The sequence below is a fragment of the Mirounga angustirostris genome, unplaced genomic scaffold (assembly GCF_029215605.1).
Source record: "Mirounga angustirostris isolate CCGP_5_RB_7025 unplaced genomic scaffold, mMirAng1.0.hap1 SCAF_17, whole genome shotgun sequence".
Lineage (NCBI taxonomy): Eukaryota > Metazoa > Chordata > Mammalia > Carnivora > Phocidae > Mirounga > Mirounga angustirostris.
Window position 1 is genome coordinate 7,137,091 of NW_026991725.1, and position 22,263 is coordinate 7,159,353.

The 22,263-nt window shown below is 42.1% G+C and overlaps 1 protein-coding gene across 2 annotated transcripts in view; it reads right to left on the reverse strand.

Annotated features, from left to right (window-relative positions):
* The window catches only part of MYO1D (myosin ID), a 364,669-nt gene that overhangs the window by 215,302 nt on the left and 127,104 nt on the right, over positions 1–22,263 (reverse strand). For both annotated transcript variants that reach the window (XM_045889402.3, XM_064582345.1), the window contains exons 11-14: positions 19,971–20,141; positions 15,940–16,010; positions 12,273–12,347; positions 6,606–6,738 (exon numbers count right to left, since the gene is read on the reverse strand). In XM_045889402.3, the coding sequence (XP_045745358.1) occupies positions 6,606–6,738; positions 12,273–12,347; positions 15,940–16,010; positions 19,971–20,141 (450 nt within the window). The remainder of the gene's footprint in view (positions 1–6,605; positions 6,739–12,272; positions 12,348–15,939; positions 16,011–19,970; positions 20,142–22,263) is intronic.

Sequence of the window (22,263 nt, forward strand, 5' to 3'; positions counted from 1 at the left end):
TTTCAGAAGAATAGGTATTAATTCTTCTTGAAATGTTTGGTAGAATTCCCCTGGGAAGCCATCTGGCCCTGGGCTTTTGTTTGTTGGGAGATTTTTGATGACCGCTTCAATTTCCTTAGTGGTTATAGGTCTGTTCAGGTTTTCTCTTTCTTCCTGGTTCAGTTTTGGTAGTTGATACATCTCTAGGAATGCATCCATTTCTTCCAGGTGATCTAATTTGCTGGCATAGAGTTGCTCATAATATGTTCTTATAATTGTTTGTATTTCTTTGGTGTTGGTTGTGATCTCTCCTCTTTCATTCATGATTTTGTTGATTTGGGTCATTTCTCTTTTCTTTTTGATAAGTCAGGCCAGGGGTTTATCAATCTTGTTAATTCTTTCAAAGAACCAGCTCCTAGTTTCGTTGATCTGTTCTACTGTTCTTTTAGTTTCTATTTCATTGATTTCTGCTCTGATCTTTATGATTTCTCTTCTCCTGCTGGGTTTAGGCTGTATTTGCTGTTCTTTCTTCAGCTCCTTTAGGTGTAGGGTTAGGTTGTGTACTTGAGACCTTTCTTGTTTCTTGAGAAAGGCTTGTATTGCTATATACTTTCCTCTTAGGACTGCCTTTGCTGCATCCCAAAGATTTTGAATAGTTGTGTTTTCATTTTCATTGGTTTCCACGAATTTTTTTAATTCTTCTTTAATTTCCTGGTTGACCCATTCATTCTTTAGTAGGATGCTCTTTAGCCTCCATGTATTGGAGTTCTTTCTGACTTTCCTCTTGTGATTGAGTTCTAGTTTCAAAGCATTGTGGTCTGAAAATAGCAGGGAATGATCCCCATCTTTTGGTACCGGTTGAGACCTGATTGATGACCTAGGATGTGATCGATTCTGGAGAATGTTCCATGGGCACTAGAGAAGAATGTGTATTCCGTTGCTTTGGGATGGAATGTTCTGAATATGTCTGTGAAGTCCATTTGGTCCAGTGTGTCATTTAAAGTCTTTATTTCCTTGTTGATCTTTTGCTTAGACGATCTGTCCATTTCAGGGAGGGGGTTGTTAAAGTCCCCCACTATTATTGTATTGTTGTCGATGTGTTTCTTTGCTTTTGTTATTAATTGCGTTATATAATTGGCCGCTCCCATGTTAGGGGCATAGATATTTACAATTGTTAGATCTTCTTGTTGGATAGATCCTTTAAGTAGGATATAGTGTCCTTCCTCATCTCTTATTACAGTCTTTGGTTTAAAATCTGTCTGATACAAGGATTGCCACCTCAGCTTTCTTTTGGTGTCCATTAGCATGGTAAACGGTTTTCCACCCCCTCACTTTCAATCTGGGGGTGTCTTTGGGTCTACAATGAGTCTCTTGCAGACAGCATATCAATGGGTCTTGTTTTTTAATCCAATCTGATAGCCTGTGTCTTTTGATTGGGGCATTTAGCCCATTTACATTCAGGGTAACTATTGAAAGATAGGAATTTAGTGCCATTGTATTGCCTGTAAGGTGACTGTTACTGTATATTGTCTGTGTTCCTTTCTGATCTGTGTTGCTTTTAGGCTCTCTCTTTGCTTAGAGAACCCCTTTCAATATTTCTTGTAGGACTGGTTTTGTGTTTGCAAATTCCTTTAGTTTTTGTTTGTCCTGGAAGCTTTATATCCCTCCTTCAATTTTCAATGACAGCCTAGCTGGATATAGTATTCTTGGCTGCATATTTTTCTCATTTAGTGCTCTGAATATATCCTGCCAGTCCTTTCTGGCCTGCCAGGTCTCTGTGGATAGGTCTGTTGCCAATCTAATGTTTCTACCATTGTAGGTTACATATCTCTTCACCCGAGCTGCTTTCAGGATTTTCTCTTTGTCTCTGAGACTCGTAAGTTTTACTATTAAATGTCGGGGTTTTGACCTATTTTTATTGATTTGAGAGGGGTTCCCTGTTCTTCCTGGATTTTGATGCCTGTTTCCTTCCCCAAATTAGGGAAGTTCTCTGCTATAATTTGCTCCAGTATACCTTCTGCCCCTCTCTCTCCTTCTTCTGGGATCCCAATTATTCTAATGTATTCTATCTTATGGTATCGCTTATCTCTCGAATTCTGCCCTCGTGATCCAGTAGTTGTTTATCTCTCTTTTTCTCAGCTTCTTTATTTTCCATCATTTGGTCTTCTGTATCACTGATTCTCTCTTCTGCCTCATTTATCCTAGCAGTTAGTGCCCCCATATTTGATTGCACCTCATTAATAGCCTTTTTGATTTCTACTTGGTTAGATTTTAGTTCTTTTACTTCTCCAGAAAGGGTTTCTTTAATAACTTCCATGCTTTTTTCAAGCCCAGCTAGTATCTTTAAAGTGATGATTCTGAACCCTAGATCCGACATCATTCTAATGTCCGTATTGAGTAGGTCCCTGGCAGTCGGTACTACCTCTTGTTCTTTTTGTTGAGGTGATTTTTTCTGTCTTGTCATTTTGTGCATTGGAGAATAGATTAATGAGAGAACAAAATGCTAACAGGTTAACAAACGTCCCCAGAAAGTATACTCTAAACAAATCAGAAAAGACCTGAAGCAGTGGGAAAAGAAAGGGAAAGAGAGAAAAAAGAAAAAAAAAAGATAAAGATAAAAACAAAAACAGAACAAAACAAAACAAAACAAAAACAGAATATCATCAAATATGATCAGGCTGGTACATAGATCAGTGCCACACAGTAGATTTTGGGTGTATTTTGGTCTGTTAGAAGAAAGTGCCTCCCAAAATTTTAAAGAAAGAAAAACTTATATATGTACAAAAATAAGGGTTGATATGATGAAGGGATGGAATATGACTGTAAAGATGGAAATTATAAAAAATTTTATAAAAGGAATTGATGATAAGTTGTTTGAAAAAAGAAAGAAGATGATAAAAAAAAGGAAAAAAAAAGGGAGAGAATGTGATCAGGCAGGGGAATAGGAAAAAACCATACACTAGAGATTTAGGGTATATTTTGATCTGTTAGAAGAAACTATCTCAAAATTTTAAAGAGAGAACAACTTATATATATATGTCAAAAATATGGGTAACTACTATGAAGGGATAGAATATGAGTCTAAAAATGAAAAATAAAAATGTTTTTTAAAAAAGGGATTGATAAGATGTTGGTTGAAAAAGGGAAAAAGAAAAATTCAAAAAAAAAAAGTTAAAAAAATTAACTTTGAAAGACTACAGAATCATGGTAAAAAAGCCATGGATTCTATGTGCAGTATTCCCCTAGCGCTGGAGTTCTGACATTCTCATTGATGGGTAAACTTGGTCTTGGCTGGCTGTTCTCACTGATCTTCTAGGGGAGGGCCTGTTGCCGTGGTTCCCAGAGGTCTTTGCCGGAGGCGGAATTGCCCCGCCCTTGCTGGTCCGGGCTAAGTAATCTGCTCAGGTTTGCTCTCGGGAGCTTTTGTTCCCTTCAAGCTTTCCGTACAGCTTTGGAGGCCGAGAGTGAAGATGGCGGCCTCCCAATCTCCGCCCCGGAGGAGCCGAGAACTCGGGCCCCGCTCCTTAGTGTGCCCCCAGAGAAAAGCAGTCAGTCACTCCCGTCTCCCCGGTCTCCGGCTGCGCTCTGTGCTCACCCGGCCTGTGACCGAGCGTTTCTATCTCTGGCACCCGACCCCGGGTGGAGTCTCCAAACCCAGCAGATCCCTGCGGTGCGCTCCCACGCCGCTCCTCCCAGGGGAGGAAGGAGAGTCTCCCCGGATCTGCTGCTTGTTGGGTCCCTGCTGGAGGAGCAGGGGCCCGACTGTGCCGCGGATCACGGTTTATGGCAACCCCGAGCTGAGAGCCCACGCCTCGGCTCCGTCTCTGCAGCCGGCTTCCCTGCTCCGATACCTGGGAGCTCGGCCGCACTCAGGCACCCCTGGTCTTTCTGTGACCCTGAGGGTCCTGAGACCACACTGTCCCACGAGGGTTCCACCCCCCGCTTAGCCACCAGAGTGACGTCCCTCGGCGGAGCAGACTTTTAAAAGTTCCGATTTTGTGCTCCGCGGCTCTATCACTTGCCAGAAGCGGCCGACGGAGGCCCCTCCCCCGCCGTCTATCCTCCCGAATATCGCCTCGGATTCACTTCTCCGCACGTCCTACCTTCCAGAAAGTGGTCGCTTTTCTGCTCAGAGACTTGTTGCTATTCTTCTCTTCCTTCTCCTGTTGAGTTTGTAGGTGTTCAGAATGATTTGATCCCTATCCAGCTGAATTCCTGAGACCACATGAAATCCAGGTCTCCTGCTCCTCTGCCATCTTGCTCCACCCCGGGTGCAGGGTTCTCTTGATTTATTAAAGTTTAAATTTGGTTTTCAATGCGCCTGTATTCTTACTAAGGATTCTGTCTGCTTGAAATATCAGTTTCTGGTACAGTTGGTTTAAAACCTTCCACAAGGATTGTGGACTTGTCAATTTTTCCTTTAAAATTTTTTTCACTTTTTTTTTTTTTTTTTGCTTTATGGAGTTCCTGGATAATCAGAGCTATGTGGTATGTAGTTCAAAGTGGCTTTATTGTCTTGGGTATTTTCATTCTATTATTAGGAGTCTCTTTATCTGTATTAATACTTTTTCCCTTAAATTCTATGTTCTCTCACATTAATATTGCTTTTAATCATTTTTGGGGGGGAAGGGCTTGAAATATTTTTGTGCACCTCTTTGGTTTTTGTCTTTCTGCATAGTGGTATTTAGGTATCTCCTGGATGAAGCATATAGCTAGACTTTCTAACTAGTCTTCTTACTCTATTCATATTTATGGTGAGTACCAATTATTTAGATTTATTTCTATCATATTATTTTGTATTTTCTAAAAGTAACATTCTCCTTTGTTGCTTCCCCACCCACCTTCCTGCCTTTTCTGGGGCTGAGAGGTTGTTCTCTCCCTCACTCTCCCTCCTCCACAAATTGGGAAGCCGCAGCAGAAGCTGCCAGGCTAGTTGCCTGCCTTATATCCAGCACCTTTTTTTTAAATGGAATACTTATTTCTAGGTACACTGCTGACCAGAATAAAAATGCACTTCCCAGCTTCCCTGGCAACTAGGGATAGCAAATGAGATGTAGCGGACATGCTGCATGAGACTCCCAGGAAGTCCCTTTGAAAGGGAAGAAGGCCCTGCTGCCATCTTGGACCAGGAGGATGGACACCAAGCACACGCATGGTAGAAGAAAAAGACAGAAGGAACCCAGGTCCCTAACAACCTTAAGGCTGCTATACCAGTCCTGGGATGCCTGCTTCTGGACCTTATCTGCAGGAGAGAGAAATAAATGTCTCTTTTTTAAGCCACTCATGTGGGGGTCTCTCTTTAATAGCAGCTGCATACAATTCCTGATACAGAAATTATAGATGGCTGTAGAATTTTTATTTTCTAAAAATGCACATTTAACTACCAATTTTAGAAAATAAAGGTGGCTCTTTTCTAGTTAATGAAATAAATCTAATATATTTTGTAAACTATTTATAATATATTCTATAAACATGTTTTATAAAATTCTGTGTTCAATTCTGTTTCTTGTGTCACATGCCCTCCTTCTAGGTTCACCTTCCCTCTTACAGGATGAGGCAGGTTGGAGCTGACATGCAGAGAGAAGCTAAGAGACAAGAGGAAGGCTTCTAATGGTGTTCTGGTCTTCGGTTCTGGTGTCCTCACCCCTGCCTTTCTGGAAGTTTGATTCTACAAGCCAACAAACTGCTTATTTGTTGTCACATGAGGCCAAAGAATCGTGACAAAAAGAAATAGAAAGCTACTGAACAGATGTGTTCTTATGCCTTTGCCTAATTTATCCATAGTGAAGTAACCAGAAACAGTACAGATTTAAATTCTTAGAGAGGAAGTTGGTTTAAAAAAAAAAAAAAAAGATAGCAACAAAGAATAAAATACAGAGGAAAAGCACCAGAAGAGAGAGAAAAATGAAGGAACTAAAAATAATGAGTCCCAGAATGCCGCCTAATTTATCCAACTTGTCAACAGCAGCAGTTAAGAGTAGAAATCTGTTCTTTGGCGAGGGATGGGGGGAGGAAAAGAAACAGAAAAGTCACCAAACAGTATTACACCTGAAAGGAGCAATCAACAGTAGAAACAACTGTCAATAATATAACATTTTATTTTAGCTGTTTACAACAGCCTAAGGACAATACTTAAATACTAAACTTCCTCTTGATACTCTATCTGATCATTTTGTACCCAGACATGATATATGGATGGCATATTACTATTTAATTCAGGATTTTTTTAAAGCCACGCCCTTTCTTTGGTACAGGGCTGAAACTGTTTCTGTCAGACATGTGCTCTCCTTTATAGGTGTGTGTGTGTGTGTGTGTGTATTTTTTTTTAAAGTTCTAAGATTTTCCTCTTGTCGACAACCATAAAAAACTCAACCTTAACAAAAAGCATTTCATCCTGGACACAAACATTATTTCACCCAGCCATGTTAAAAAAAACAAAACGAACAAAAATTCTAGTATAACATTCACTTTAAATAGATGTTTCAGTTTGATTTATTATAATTACCTAAAAAGCAAATCACACATACATTTTCTACAACATATATCAAGAAGGAACCTATGGCAGCAAGTGGAGCCAACGACCATCGAAGTGGCCATAAAATGGATATGCAGAGAAGAAAAGTTACCTTTGATGCAAGGTTGTCCACTAAAGCAATCATCGAATTCTTAAACAAGGTGGCAGCGGTCAGAGGTCGCTTGGTCACCTCCGAAATACTCAGTTTGCCTTCGGGCCACATATTCTTCAGCACAGGATTGGAACTGAGAGGCACAGGAAGAGCAATGTGAGCATTACATCAAATACAGTGACGGGAAGCTGTTCCGTTAGACTGTGCTCTGGGAGTCCCACGGGGACGGCAGCCTGAACTCACAAGGCCTAACTTCCAGAAAACTATGCTGAGAAAGTGTAGCAGCAGATAGCATACCACAGACGGAGAAGATGCGCCCAAACTATCCAACCTGTAAAAAATTCTTGGGGCTGGCTCAGTCAGTAGAGTGTGTGACTCTTGGTGTCGGGGTCGTGAGTTCGAGCCCCAGGCTGGGTATAGAGATGACTTAAATAAATAAATGGAAAGGAAATGCTTTAAACTTCTTTAAAGTGACATCTAGGGTCCTCAAATGGTTAACATGGCTCTTACAATACATACGTAAAGTCAAAAGTTCTGGTGGTACTTAGAAGGAGGAGGACAAGCCACCAGTAAAAAAACAATGCTCAATGGCGCAGCAGAAAACATGGACGTGAAAGCATCTTCTCATTGGGAGAAAGAGTCCCACAGAACAGGTAACTCGACAAAAATCCAGCTCTTCCGAACACGACAGGTACAAATAATAACCGTTTCTACACCACCTTCTAGTAAACCCCGTCCTGCAGCTGAATTTCTGCACTCCGTTATGGGCAGTTATGATATTTTATTGCTGTGACATGTTGCCATCCGATTCCCACAGTGTACTTCAGGCCAGGGTCGATGCTAAGTATTCTATAAAAATCATTATCTGGCTCTGTGGAGATACCTTCAAAAACAATGTGTGGTGGTCTCAACTCTGGTTTTCTTCCTGTTTCATTCCGGGTGCCTTTGATTTTAAAGTAATTGGAACTCGAAATGCTGCTTGTGTCCTGGAAAGTTCTTTCTCTCCTTGTATTTGCATACAGCTGACACACGACGTTACACTAGTTTCAGGTGGTACAACACAGGGAGTCCACATCGCTAGATGTCAGGCAGTGCTCACCACAGGTGTGACTGTCATCTGTCACCCTACAACGCTATTTGTCAGAAATCTTTTTTTTTTTTTAATTAGGGGCAGAGAAGAGAGAGAAGGGACTCAGCAAGGACATTCTCTTCTGTGTTTACTACTGCCATCATTTTGCCCAATTTTTTTTTCCCTGGTGTAAAACTGAGGAAACTGCCAAGTGGTTCCCCAAATACCTAGTAAACTTCTGCACACAGAGGCTCAAAATAATAGCTGTGAAATGCTGGAATAAGTGACAAGAGAGCAAAAAGGATAAATGGTGGGCTGAAGACTGACTGGGTCTGTGAATGAAAACAGAGCAGTGCTCCCTGCCCCCACCACTGCGAGCGAGCTGTGCCGACTACCATCAAAAGTGGCGGTAAACTGGGGCGCGTGGGTGGCTCAGTCGTTAAGTGTCTGCCTTCAGCTCAGGTCATGATCCCAGGGTCCTGGGATTGAGCCCCGCATTGGGCTCCCTGCTAGGCGGGAAGCCTGCTTCTCCCTCTCCCACTCCCCCTGCTTGTGTTCCCTCTCTTGCTGTGTCTCTCTCTGTCAAATAAATAAAATCTTTAAAAAAAAAAAAAAGAAAGAAAGTAAGTGGTGGTAAATTAACAGTGATCTGTGTGTGGCTCAGGGACCCCGTTTTACTCCTTTCTGGTCCTAGTCCCTGATTTTCCAATGAGGCACCTATCAGTAAAAATGACCACATAAAGGTCTATTGTTTCTCCTTAAATTTTCCATTCTAATCTATAGCCGAGAGAGAATTTAAGGCAACGGTTCTCAACCCTTAGTGTGGAGGAAGCCTGGATGTCTTCCTAACACTTTCTGGAATAGAATTTCCAGAAAGTAGAACGTGTGTACTTTTGAAAATTCTGGTGCAGACCAAAGACTGATGATTGCAGACTTTGGATCTATGCAGTTTCTACCCCAAGTTCCACCTTACTCACTGTTGGCCATATTTAGATTCTTTCCATATTTTACATTATAAATGGAGGGAGAGGGGAAGGTTGGAAATGAAGGAAATAAGATATTATCATAAAATAGTAGAACTGATACATAATGAATCAAAACAGACACATACGATCATTCTAAAGAGAATGAACTTTGGGGCCAGTATATCATGCATGTAATATTAACAAAATAGTTTGCAAACATTTAAACCCAGTAGGTTTAATAGATAAGACAATTTATCTGACTTAGTAGTGAGGTAGTAAAGAGTAAAGTCTATGTATCTGGCATGCCACCTACTCTCTCCCTTCCTCTTTCCATTACACACACACACGCACATAAATATGCATGTGCACACATATCTGCAAGTATACTCTCAAGGTCTACAGAACTAGAGATGCAAGGATTACTCTTTGAATATATACAGAGAAAGGATGGGAACTTGGGGAGGTTGTTTAGCCACGGAAGCATCAAGAAGTGTCCAGAGGCAAGGGAAGCACATCCCAACACATCTAGGAGGATGGTTTAGCCAAAATAAATCCAAGACTTCCCCGTTCCACTGGCAAGACCTTTCCTATTATGCAGATATATACAAAAAGTTGCAGTCAACAGACCTTTGCAAGACCATCCCTGCTAGCTGAAACAGATTCATCTGAGCCATGATGCCTTTAATTGTTGGATTTACCCAAGTCCCTTTGTTCTACTTCCATGCTTACCAAGCAACTAAGCACTCTGGATTCTATGGGTAATATTTTTCACTGTCAATTAATAAACTAGAATTCTTGCTGCTATGTGACTTCCCAAGCAGGTTTTCCAGTAGGGGAGAACAGCCTGTCATAGCAGTACAAATATTCCATTCCATGTGATGGTCAGATTTTTCCCTGGAAATAAATCCCCACGAGGCTTTGTTTCTACACTGGTCCTGTGAGCTTGGGAATTACGCGAGTCCACCACTAAGAGGAGGAGCTACTCTCACGGAGCTGGACCTATGGACCATAATACATTCACAAAGGTAATGAATGCCACCTTCTGTAGCCTCCTGGTACACAGCCTGGCTGCCTTCCCCTGGCAACACACGCTGACATTGCCACTGGCCAACTGAAGCCGTTTTTCCAATTTGAATTTTGACATTACCCTACACAGAGCAATGCCAGACTCTGTCATTTGTCCCTCAAAGTGGGTGCATCTTACCTGAAAGTTCAAGCATTGCAACTTCTTTCTGAAAGCCCTTTTCCCCGTGACCAATCCTTACTTGGAGCCCCTCTTGTTCCCATATAACCTTCTGGTGCTGAGAGCTCCATCACTGTCCTTGGTGCCTTCGACATCCACACAGATGAACCACTTAGTAGTAAACCTTCTTGAAAGAACTGTTTTAACACTGTATCTCCCTCATTATCCATATTCTCTGGAGCCCACTTCAATCAGACATTCGTTTTCATGACTCTACTGAGATCAGTGTTGTCAACAGTCCCACTGGCAGGTCAGCAAATCCCATGGTTAATCTTGGTTCTCACCTTACTTTGCTTTTGACAGTATTTGACACAGTTTATAATTGTTTTCTTCTTTTTTTAAAATTTTGATTTTACTTTTTATTTTTTTTAAAGATTTTGTTTATTCACTTGACAGAGAGAGAGAGACAGCGAGAGAGGGAACACAAGCAGGGGGAGTGGGAGAGGGAGAAGCAGGCTTCCCACTGAGCAGGAAGCCCGAGGCGGAGCTCCATCCCAGGACCCTGGGATCATGACCTGAGCCGAAGGCAGACGCTTAACAACTGAGCCACCCAGGCGCCCCTATAATTGTTTTCTTCTTAAAGCACTTTTTTCTTGGCTTGGCCTCTGTGACACCAGATTTCTGGCTTTCTTCCTACCTCACTGGCAGCCCTGTCTCCTTTGCTAGTTGCTTCTTTCTTGCTTGAATCTGAATGCTGGAGAGTCTGAGGAATGAGTCTTTTTTACCTCTTCTCTTATATTTGTCTAAGATCACCCTTGTTCATCTCATCTAGTTTTATGGCTTTAAATACTGTGAATAGACTGATGACCATGAATTTTGTATCTCTAGTCCCTCCTTTACCCAGAGTTCCAGATGTGTACCCACAATTGTCTACTTGGCATTTCCAGTGGTGTGTCCAATATAACATAACATATCCAAAACAAAACGCCCCATCTCCCCCACCCAATTAGCCCCTCCCGTTGTCTTCCCCACTTCAAGCATCCCTTCCCCACTGCTCGGACTTCATCTTAGATTTCCATTTTTCTCTCATGCCGTACATCCTACCCATCAGCAAATCTTGTTGGCTCCAGTTTCAAAATACCACTCACTCTGACCACATTTCATTATCTCTGTTACTACCATCTGGATTACTAGTCTCTTGTTTGGTCTCCTCACTTCTACTCTTGCCCTTGTAAAACACAAAACAGTGTGTGTTTTACACAGTAGCCCTAGTGAGTTCTTTAAAATATAAATCACATCATATCATAAATTCCAATGGCTTCTCTTCACACTTCATCCTTACTTTGGCTCACGGACTCTTCAGGATCCACGCCTGCTGACCTCCCTAAATTCATTCCCTATGACCCGACCCTCCCCACCCCTCACCCTGCTTTTAGCCACACTAGCCTTCTTGCTGTTCTCAAGACACCCGTGCTGCTCACTCCCACCCTGGCGCCTTGGCACTGGCTGTTCTCTCTGCCTGGAATGCTCTCCCCTCAATGTGTTCATGGCTCACTCCCTCACTTCATTCAGGTCTCTGCTCAAAAGTCCCCTCTTTTAAGAAGACTTTCCTGACCACCCTTCTCTATGATGCCTCCTTGTCTGTACTCTTCAATCTCCTACCTACTTTATTTTTCTTCACAGCACCTGTCACTACTGGAAAGTGACTTGTTTTCTTATTAACTGCCATCTCCACTGGAAGAGCAGATCCATGAGAGCAGGAACTTTGCCTAAAGAGTTTTCACCACTGCATTTTGGGGCACAGAAGAATGTATGGTTCCCAGGTGTTCAACACATTTCTGATGATCTCTTGGCCAACTGAGTAGACGTGGTAAGTGTGTGACTACATTCCTCTCATCCAAAAGAAGAAACTGGCTGAGAAGCTCTTCTTTACGGGCCTCTTTCCAAAGCATTCATACTGGGTTTGAACTTGCTATCCTTTGTCTGGAGTTTTTTCACCACATCTTTTCCACATTTTCTTGGACTGTGGAAAGGTTCTGTCCACTGAGGATCTGTCAACACTAGATGCCGCTCTGATATTAAGAGTGGTCTCTTAGTTGGAGGCAAAGACTCTACAGTGGGAATCTGCATGCGTAAAACGTTTATCCACCCCCGAAGCCCCTGGCCTCCCCTGGGGACACTGGCAGGGGTGCCAGAAGGACGGCATTAGTGAATAGAGAAACCGCGGCAACCCAAGGGAAATCAAGGAAAGTCATATTAGTAGCAAGTCCCTGTCCTAAATTTGTGAACTGTATAATCATAAATATATTATTTCATTCATTCATTATGATCACACAGAACTAGAAAATTTGCCAGAAGTTCTTAAAATTGCCACATAAAAGTAATCAAGTGCATGCATATTATGCAATAAAAGTTTAATGGAAAGATAATTAATAAAATTTCAATCCTACCTGTTGTACAGGAGGCGCTTGAAATCTTGAAATAAAGTGTCTTTATTTTTGTCAATAAATCCAATGACTGAATAGCTAGTAGAGAAAAAAAAAAACCCACAGAAAACATGCATTATTCACCAAGCAAGAGCCACATTTAAGTTTTTCGACAAGTCTACAAGCCTTTCCACTGATAATTATGCCATCAATCATCTGTAGAGCTAATATTGTCCACTTTGTTCTGGTTAAAGAATATCAAATTTACCTACTAAACAGAGGGGAATGTTGTTTCTATTCCTCAAAAGGAGAACAAACATCAGTACCGTCACTATGATTAAGACCGTCATTTTCTACCAGTTTACTGCTTACCTCAAGAAGATGACTCTTAAAAAGATAGCTGTGTTTCTCACCCAGCACTCCTAAGATAAAAGCAAAACTGCAACATACAGGAACTAACAGTCTCTTCCTTAAGGAGGTCAAGTGACTTGCCTAAGGTTCCCTCAGTGTGTTCAGGGTGGGATAAAAGAATCCAAGAAGAACTGCAAAGGATGGTAAGATTTGGATAAGCAGAGGAGAAAGAGGAAGAGAGATCACACAGGGAAACAGATCAAATGAAGGGAGAGGAGCAGGCACATGCATGGAGTATGTGAGAGAAAACAAGGAGGCCAGCATTCATGGTCTGGAGGAGGGAGAGAAGTGAGGTCAGGAGAAGCTACATTTGCAGTTGGGATGAAAGAGGGATGGGAGCTGCTCTGTTGCAGCCATGGCCGTGGACTCCAGGGGGAGCAAGTGCACTGCTGGGGGCACACAAGTGATGGAGGGTCAGGGTGACTAGGACAGAGGCTCAGAGGCCGTGCAAACAGCAACTCTAGATGCACCTGCTCCCGACAGCTCGACTTTCTTGCCTACTGTATTTTCTTCCTTGACAATAATCACATCGATGTAGATAATTCTCAGATGTTTTACCCTGACCCCTCACCGATGTGCCAGCCTCACATATTTAATTCTCTGAGAAGGTTCCTTCAGGCTGTGGTGCCCAGAGGAGCTTCAAGGTCACCAGGTCCCAAATTCCTTCCTTGCCTCCCACATCCTAGATCTGTTTCCTAAGACCTTCAAGTCACTTTTGACTGAAACCTTGAAGCCACCTGACTCTTAATCTTTTGTCTAACCTAGAACGTTCAAACTGCAAAGTCCTTATTTTGGCCTCTCAGACTCATTATGATTTGATCTCAATCTACTTTTCCAGGCATTTCCACTTCTCTAATGCTACAAAAAGGACACACTCCACTTAAATGGACCTAGTTACTATTTCCTGAATATTTCTAGCACCCTTCCCACTTCTCCCTTTAAAAATAATTCCTAGCATCTAAGGACTAGCATCAGCCTTCCTGGGCTTCTCACAGAAGTATTACATCATGTAATTATTCTAAATTCTGGCAATACTGTTATTAGTTGTATGGCGATTATTTTAGACCATCTTTTAAATGTACTCATGTATGCATGTAAGTGTGTATATATTATGTGTATGCACATTTCTGAGTAGAAATAAACACACACACACAGCCATATAGGTATGTATGTGATCTTACATGGAAGGCTCTTTGTGGGAGGAGACCACACCTTGTAAAACATTGTGCACACAGCATATATGCAGTAAGAATCTAGAAAAGGACTGAAGGGCTGAAGGAGAGAAGGGGAAGTCTGAGGCACTGAATATCCCTCAGAAGGGTTAAGTCAGCATTCTGGACTAGGAGTCTGGAAACCAGTTATTGGCTCAGCTACTCCATAAACTTGCTGTGTGGCCTTGGGTGAAAGTGTTATTATACACTCTCCTTAAGTTCTCTCCATCTAAAAAACAAAGGGGCCAGGCTAGCGGGTCTCCAAGGCCTCTGACCAGCTCTGCTTTGATGTTTCCGAACTGAATGGAAGCATCCTGTAAATGAGGCGGCCTTTTCAGCAGGAGAGTGTGCACACTGCTGCATCTCCCCTCTTCAGTGTTCTGGAACCTGGGAATGGGACCAGAACAAGTGGAGAATGGTGCCATTCCAGCACTAATGGCTAGTTTGACAGATGGGGTGATCATCTCGAGCCATATTATCCTATGACTCAGAGTTTTAATTTAAATCAGGAGCAGCTATTAAAATTTCTCCAAATGTCTTTTCAGCATTTGTAGAGATGACCATTTGCCTTTTTGTTGTTGTTGTTGTTATGTAATCTCTTCCTGTAACGGGTTATGATGAAGAGAGCTCCTAATGTAAAAAATGAGGAGGAAGGAAAAGAGGAAACTAAAGAATAATCAGGTAAGAAGCAGTGTTCAGTGGACAAAGCATCCTAAGTGTAGCAGGCTGAAAAATGCGCTTCCCCGACCCGAAAGACATCCATGTCAAATTCCCCAGCCGTAGTGAGTGTGATCTTCTTATGACAAAAGGTGTGATTACGTTAAGGATCTTGAGAGGAGAAGCTGATCCTGTATTACCCAGGTGGGCCCTAAATGTCACCACAATTGTAGTTTAAAGACAGAGGCAGGGCTGCCTGCTGGCTCAGTTGGTCCGACTCTTGATCTCAGCTCAGGTCTTGATCTCAGGGTTGTGAGTTCAAGGCCTGCGCTGGGCTCCATGCTAGGTGTGGAGCCTACTTTAAAAAAAAAAAAAAAGATCGAGGCAGAGGGAGTTTTAACACAGACACACCAAGAAGGAGGCAACAGTGTGACCACATAGGCAGAGATAGGAGAGATGTAGCCACAAGCCAAGCAATGCCTGCAGCCACCAGAAGCTGACAGAGGAGAGGAACAGTCCTCCTCCAGCGTGTGGCCCTGAGCCACCTAAAGTTTGGACTTTTGGCCTCCAGAACTGGGAAGGCAAACATTTTGCTCATGTTAAGCCACCAATTTGTTATAGCAGCCCTAGGGGACTCAGATACTAAAGTAGTTATATTATCTTATCAATTTCTACTTTTCTTATATTGGGACTAGAAAATGTGGCTTGTGAGAATTTTACCTTTTCAACTGACATTCGGAAAATAATATGGCAAAACTAGTTTCTGCTTATGTAGTTACCCAACTGCTTGTAGTTCTTCACAAGCGATGGTGGCTCTTGGCTCTTGGCTCTGGGCCCAGTTCTTCTGCTTGGAATGCCCTCCCTTCGCAATTCTTTCCCCTGACTAAGCCTCTTTTACTTTGATGACTCAGCTTAGATGTCACTTCCCACCAAAACCTCTCTATACTCCTCACCCTGGCATGATTATCCCTCCTCAGTGTTTCCATAAGGCCTCATGCATCTCTAGTTTGACCCCTACCATTCTTCCTTATAGTGACTTTTCATGTATCTGCTTGTGTCTACCACTGAACTGTTAGCTTCTTCAGAAAAAGGCCCATCTTATCCATCTTTCTCTCCTCGTTAACATTCTCCCATGATTTATTTATCCATCAGCTGATCTGACTGAATGCCAACTATGCCAGGGGCTGTGTGCATGGCTGCTGCCGTGTGTGTTCAAGAAAAGTTTGAAAAGCAAGAAATGAATGAAGCTAAGCCAATATTTTTTTTAAGTGAGGAGATAAAACTATATTACCCTATGAAATGACTAAAAAACACAAATGAATAGGAAAACAGTTTTTATTTCCCCTGGTTCTATTTTCTGAAGTGAAGCTGCATGCAAGTCATCGTGTTAGGTACCAAAGTAAGATACTCACACTACATCACCTGCGTAATGTCGAATTCGAAAATCTCGATCAAACTCCAGAATTTTGTCTGAGGCGCAGATCTAAGAAATCAATAAGGAGATGATTTTGAAAACAGATTATTTTCACTTTCCTAAAAATATACTCCAATGTCACGTAAGATGATGACAGCGTCACAAATCTTGATACCATTATGAATGAAATGGCCCTGTGTGGGGCTTATGTGGTAAAGCCTGCGAGCTTTCACCGGAAGTCCACACGGCTGGACTTCATTTCCCAGCCACCCTGGCAGCTGGATATGGCCAAGTGACCAGGTGCTCGACAGCTGACGGTGAGGGGAAAGGAAGTGTGTTTGTGTCCGGCCAAAGCTGGTAAGAAGTGGGTGACCCTCTCCTCCCACTAGCTGGATGCAGAGAAGGACAGCAGCAAGGGGATGGACGAGCCGGAAGACGGAAGAAGTCCGGGTCCCTGGGACAGGAACAGACTTCTGTTGTCTCTGACGCTGAAAGTCTGGCTGCTGCCCTAAGTGGCCCAGCCTACCCTGACTAATACAGTCTCTTTCTGCTCCAAGCTCCACTTACGGAGCACCACACCGAGGGCTTGCTGTCTGCTGGGCATGTACATCTCATGCAGTCCTCACAACTGAGATATAAAGTAAGTATTAGGAGCTCTCTTTTACATACAAGGAATCTAAGGGTCAGAGAGATCAGGTAATTGGCCCAAGTCCATAGCTCGTAGGTGGTCGTTCTGGGAAGGATTCTTGGGACCAGATGTAATGTCTGCTCTCCTATGTACACAATGGCCTGGCTTACTTGTCTTTTGCTGAGCTGGGAGTCAAGTTCAGGGCTATCATTTCAAAGAAGGTCAACTTCCTGCAGCTATTTCTTACTGAAGAGGAATAGTTTATGGGAATGGTGGTGGTCTCCACAGTTTCCTACAATTTTCCTTGTTACAGTAGTGCCCAGACTCCTTTGTCTGCCCTGTGAAAGATCACGCAGTATCCTACAGGTTCTAAAGCAGACATCTAAGAATCCATAAAGCACTGAGTGCAGTTACGCACAAAAACTTAAGTTGCACTGTTAGCTAACAAACAACCCCAACCAGGATGGTGGCTTCTGCATGATAACTGGACTAGTAAAGGAATAGTTAGTTTATTAATCAGAAAAGTGAACAATTACAGTAAATTAGAGTCAGACTTCCAAGGTTCAAATCTTGGCTCTACCATCTACTTGCTCTGTGTCCTTAAATAGTTATTTATCCTAGACAGTTTTCTGAAGCTTAAATGAACCACAGAGATCAAAGTATATAACATACACAGAGATCTCCAAAAAATGGAATCCGTCTTTCTTTCTCTCTCTCTTGTTAACCATTTTACAAAACCCTTTCATTTATAAAACTCCTCGTGGAAAAGGACCCAGGAGATGCCCACGCTAATTGAATATTCTTACATTTGGATACTGCAAAGTCTCAAGTGATCTGAACACAGAAGGTTTTAGATTTTTCTTTACATTTTAAAAATAATAACTTTTGTATATCATTTAACTTTGTATGTTCACAATACTTTAAATAGTAATTTCGTGGTTTACTGGATCATTTGCCTATCTCTCCATGATAACTTTAACGTATAAGAAACCATTTAGCCCCTAAATAAATACAAGGCAGAAACCTCTTATTTAACATGCCAGTAACTCGAGCTAATCTGCAACCAACAGCAAATGATAACACCTGGCGTAATATACAGGATAACAGCATTATTTAACAAAAAGATTCATAGTGATGAAAATATCCTGACAGCTTGGTTATTTCATTTCTTTCCTTCGTCAGGGCAATAATCCCAGAAATGAACACACTTTAAAAGTCCCCATCTCAGGGGGGACTTCTTCCAGCATCACCCCCCCACCACCTTGTCAGACAAGGGGTGGGCAGGTAGTGATGCTGGAAAAAAGAGCCACCTAGCTGGAGAGTCAGAGAAACCTGGGTTTCCACATTTAAAGAAAAAAAGAAAGAAAGAAAGAAAATTCCTGGGGCGCCTAGGTAGCTCAGTCGGTTGGGCGTCCAATTCTTGATTTGAGACTGAGCCCAGCGCTGCTCTCTATGCTCAGCAGAGAGTCTGCTTGTCCCTCTCCTTCTGTTCCACCCCCCGCCCACTCACTCATTCTCTCTCTCTCAAATAAAGAAATAAAATCTAAAAAAAAGAGAATTCCTGTCTTCTCAGATAAATCATTATTTTGCAATTTCTTATCAAATCAGTGGCAACTGCTTAAAAGTACTATGTACAGTGGCTACCTCAAGAATGAAACTCTATTTCAAAATATTTGGTGGACAAATTTAAGTCAGGTGTATAAATGGCCAAGGTGAATCAAAATGAGGTGATTTATCATGAGATTCACAGTTATTTATTTAAATGAAGTGGGGCCCTGCGTGTTTTAGTTTAAAATTCAATATTCCATAAGATGTATTTGGTATGATCGTGACCAAATTCAATTCAATTTTACAAACACTGATTATCTACCATCTGGTAGGCAAGATGTTAGGTGAGTCTCCAAAACCTGGGTTAGGATTATAAAGGACATAGATAACCCATCCCTAGAAGACGGGACATCTGCCCATGTAATAATACCATCTTACAACAGATCACTCTAAATGGGGTAGGATGCTTCTAACTTGGCTCACTGCTCTGTCCCCAGCACCCAGAATTATGCCTGGGAAATGACAGGCACTTACTAAGCACTTGTGTTATACATGGGAAACGACTGAAGAATACCTCTGACCAGAACCCTAATGTCAAAGGTCAGACCATAGTATCTGACAGCTGAGTGACTTGTAGTAGGGATCCAAGTCAATCCTCAGTAACAGACCAAGGAGCATCTCTTAGAAATAAACTGGCCTAAAATAAATATCAGCCAGTAGTCTATTTCTTGATGATTTGTGCTTTATCTATCTGTTCTGATTACATAATTTCAAAGGGGACAAAGTTAGAAAATAGACTTATTCGTGCTAAAAAAAATTGGCAGTATGTCATAGATTTACATGAAAATATGGAGGAGCAGAAATGTTTGCTCCTTTCTTTATGGAAGTAACAGAGCATGGGGCCTGTTTCTCCTTCAGCTTATGGTTGCTGGACAAGCTGGTATTGTAGGGAACATCCAAGGATGATGGTGTGCCCCTCCTAGGGCAAATACTAATGACAAACATACTCTATGCAAAGCACAGCACAAAGGTTTGACGACCACAACTGCCACCACTTATTACAGAAATGTGATCTGTTTAATAACATTTTTAGAATGTGGCAAATGGGGAGTTAAAAGGATACCCATTCGTTTAGGGGAATGAGTTTCCTTGTGATGGGGAGAATTACAGCTAGAACTTCTCTATTCTCAAGAAAGTCACATAGTCTCGGGCACCAGGGTGGCTCAGTCGTTAAGCATCTGCCTTCGGCTCAGGTCATGATCCCAGGGTCCTGGGATCGAGCCCTGCATTGGGCTCTCTGTTCTGCGGGAAGCCTGCTTCTCCCTCTTACTCCCCTTGCTTGTGTTCCTGCTCTCGCTATCTCTCTGTCAAATAAATAAATAAAATCCTTAAAAAAAAAAAAAGTCACATAGTCTGAAGAACTGTGGCAGAGGACACATACTACATTTTATAACCAATTACAGTAAAAAGTCAAGGACAAAAGCTGTTTTCAGTGCCAGAATTATCAGATGCAGGAGCAAAATTCTAGCACATGAACAAGGCCTCTGTACCTATTGGTTATAAATGACATCATGCTTTCTAAAATCATGTTCATTTTTCCTATTTCTAGCAAATTGAATAGTCTGGAGCTCCCTCTCCTGGATATTATGATTTTTATCCATCTTGTCATCTCATAAACCAGAGAGGCAGAATTTATTTCTAAGCAGTAAGTCTCTTAATGGATGTTTATGGCCTTTCTTGCTTAGTTGAGTGGACATTCTTTTAACCCAACATTTAAGACCATTTAATTCTGTCAAACAATGGGGAAAATCTTACAGATCGAAAGGAGAGGAAGTTCTCATAAAACACATTACCTTTCGGCTGGAAAAATGGCCATGTTTGCCCAGTTTACTGTTAAGTGCTTCGAGGAACATTTCGTCAGTGACTTTGCCAACGTTCATGCAGGCATCGTCCAGGATTGCAATGATCCCCTTGTGCTGCTGCTCCACAAGGTCCACGATGATCTGATTGTTGAAGTAATCGATCTGCAGGACACAGCAGGGAGGCGGTTCCAGAGGGAACAGACGCCAGCACAGGCAAGACACTGATGCCTGCGTGTGTTTCAGGAGCTCAAGGAAAGTTATCTTGAGGGGGAAGTATGTCAAGAGCATTAATGAGGCCTAATGCTAAAAGGGCACATGTCCTATCAGAGCTTTATTTTTTAGCTTCTTTGTTGACTTTATATCATGAAACACTTTGTGTTACGTGGGTGCAGCTCAAGGCAAAAATTGTAAAGGAGGCAGCATTTCTCCCATCACTAACTTTTGTTTTAATCCCGCATCTAACCCCACTGCTTCATACTCTCAATCCCCCAATCTGTTTGCCATTTAATCACAAGACCCACACTCCATGAAGTACCAACAAATAACATTAAAGTATTATTCAATTCATAACTTGATGAGGTTAAGGTATCACACAGAACTCAAAAATTTCTAGTTCTATGGCCTTGGAGGACTAAAACCCAAAAGAGAGTCTTCTCCAGCTTTCCCCAAGTGAAAAAAATCACATAGACGTCTACAGACTTTTGATGTTTCTCTGGGGAAAATATAAAAAATTTAATTCTGAGATGAAAGTATCTGTAAAAGATAAGGATAAACTTTTTGTTTACTTTTGTGAGCTGAATAAAGTTCTAAATAACAGCTGTTTTTTTAGCAACTTCAATATACGCAAAGTTTATCCTAAATTCCTCGTCTATACCCATTGATTCGGATAGTGCGCGGCATCCATCCCAGCATGCACACTGGCCTTACGCAGGCTAGCTGTGTACCGCTTGAAGGTGGGCAGTCTATTATCACACAGTTTAGTTCTGTGTGTTGATGTGTCCCCCTCATTTAGGAGGTACCTAAACTTGAGTGTTGTCTCCATCATCTACTGTAAGATCTATATGCTCATAATGGACTATTTCAGTCTCTCATGGGTTCTGCTCTATTTAAAGTCCAAGGACTCATGCCAGTTATCTGTCTATGGGTTTCAGCTCCTCCCCTCCTCTTCCAAGTTCTCTACCGTATCCATGGATTGACGGTCTACAGACAAGGTGGCTTCTGCTTCCTTTTTTATACTTTACTGGTCTATCTGTATCAGTGAGTCTCAAGAGGATGACAGCCCCCGCCGCCAGGGTCATTTGGCATTGTCTGAACACATTTTTGAAGGTCATGACTACATGACCCAGTGGGAAGAGGCCACTACAACATTGTAAAATGCACAGGACAGCCCCACAACAAAGACTTATCTGGTCCAAAACATCAGTAGTACCGAGGTGGAGAAACCCTGGTCTAAATAGTACATTTGGGGTGGACACGTATTACATTTCCTAATTAGGGAGAAAAGTTCTCTCCATCTTTCGAAAAAATATCCTTACTCTTCTCAAAAAGCAGTTATTCTTATATTAAATATTAGCTGAAGTTTTAGACTTTGGGAGTATGGAATTAAAGATTAATTCTTTTGTCCTAGGGACAAAAGAATTAAGTCCTCTAAAGAACCAGTTGTACAACTAATGAGTCTTGGCTAAAGAGTTCAGTTTGTAAGTTTAACGTTACTTCAAACATTGCTTCAAGTCACGGCTTCCAAACCAGCTTTCTCCAGCAATCTCGATTCCCAGGAGGCTTCTTAAGAGACTACAGGGGGCGGGAGGAGATGTGATGAGATAGCTCAGGGGCAGAGAGGTCTGGGCCTCCCATTCCCATCCCAGATGGAGCAGCTGTGTGCCCAACAGTCCAGTTCTCAAAAGCTAAAAAATGACTTGTAAACTACTGCACCAAAAGCCTATATATAAAGGTGAGTTAATTAGGGAGACAACTAAGCCTTAGGAACCTCCTGACAGAAGTCCACATACCACCTATGAAACAGACTGGGAGAAAAACACTGATCCTGAAACGAGCCAAGACTCCAGATCTAACAACCAGGGGCATACACGGAACAGAGACAGTCTGGATGACACCTCGGGAATCCGATGAGCAAAATCCAGACTGTGGCAAGCTCAACAGAACAAATGACTCATCCTCTTCATCGGGAGATTGTGAGGAAAAAAAAGAGATGGAGGAGAAAATCTATAGATACGTGAGCGTCCTATCAACCAGCCACAATGTAAGAACCTTGCTTGGATCCAAA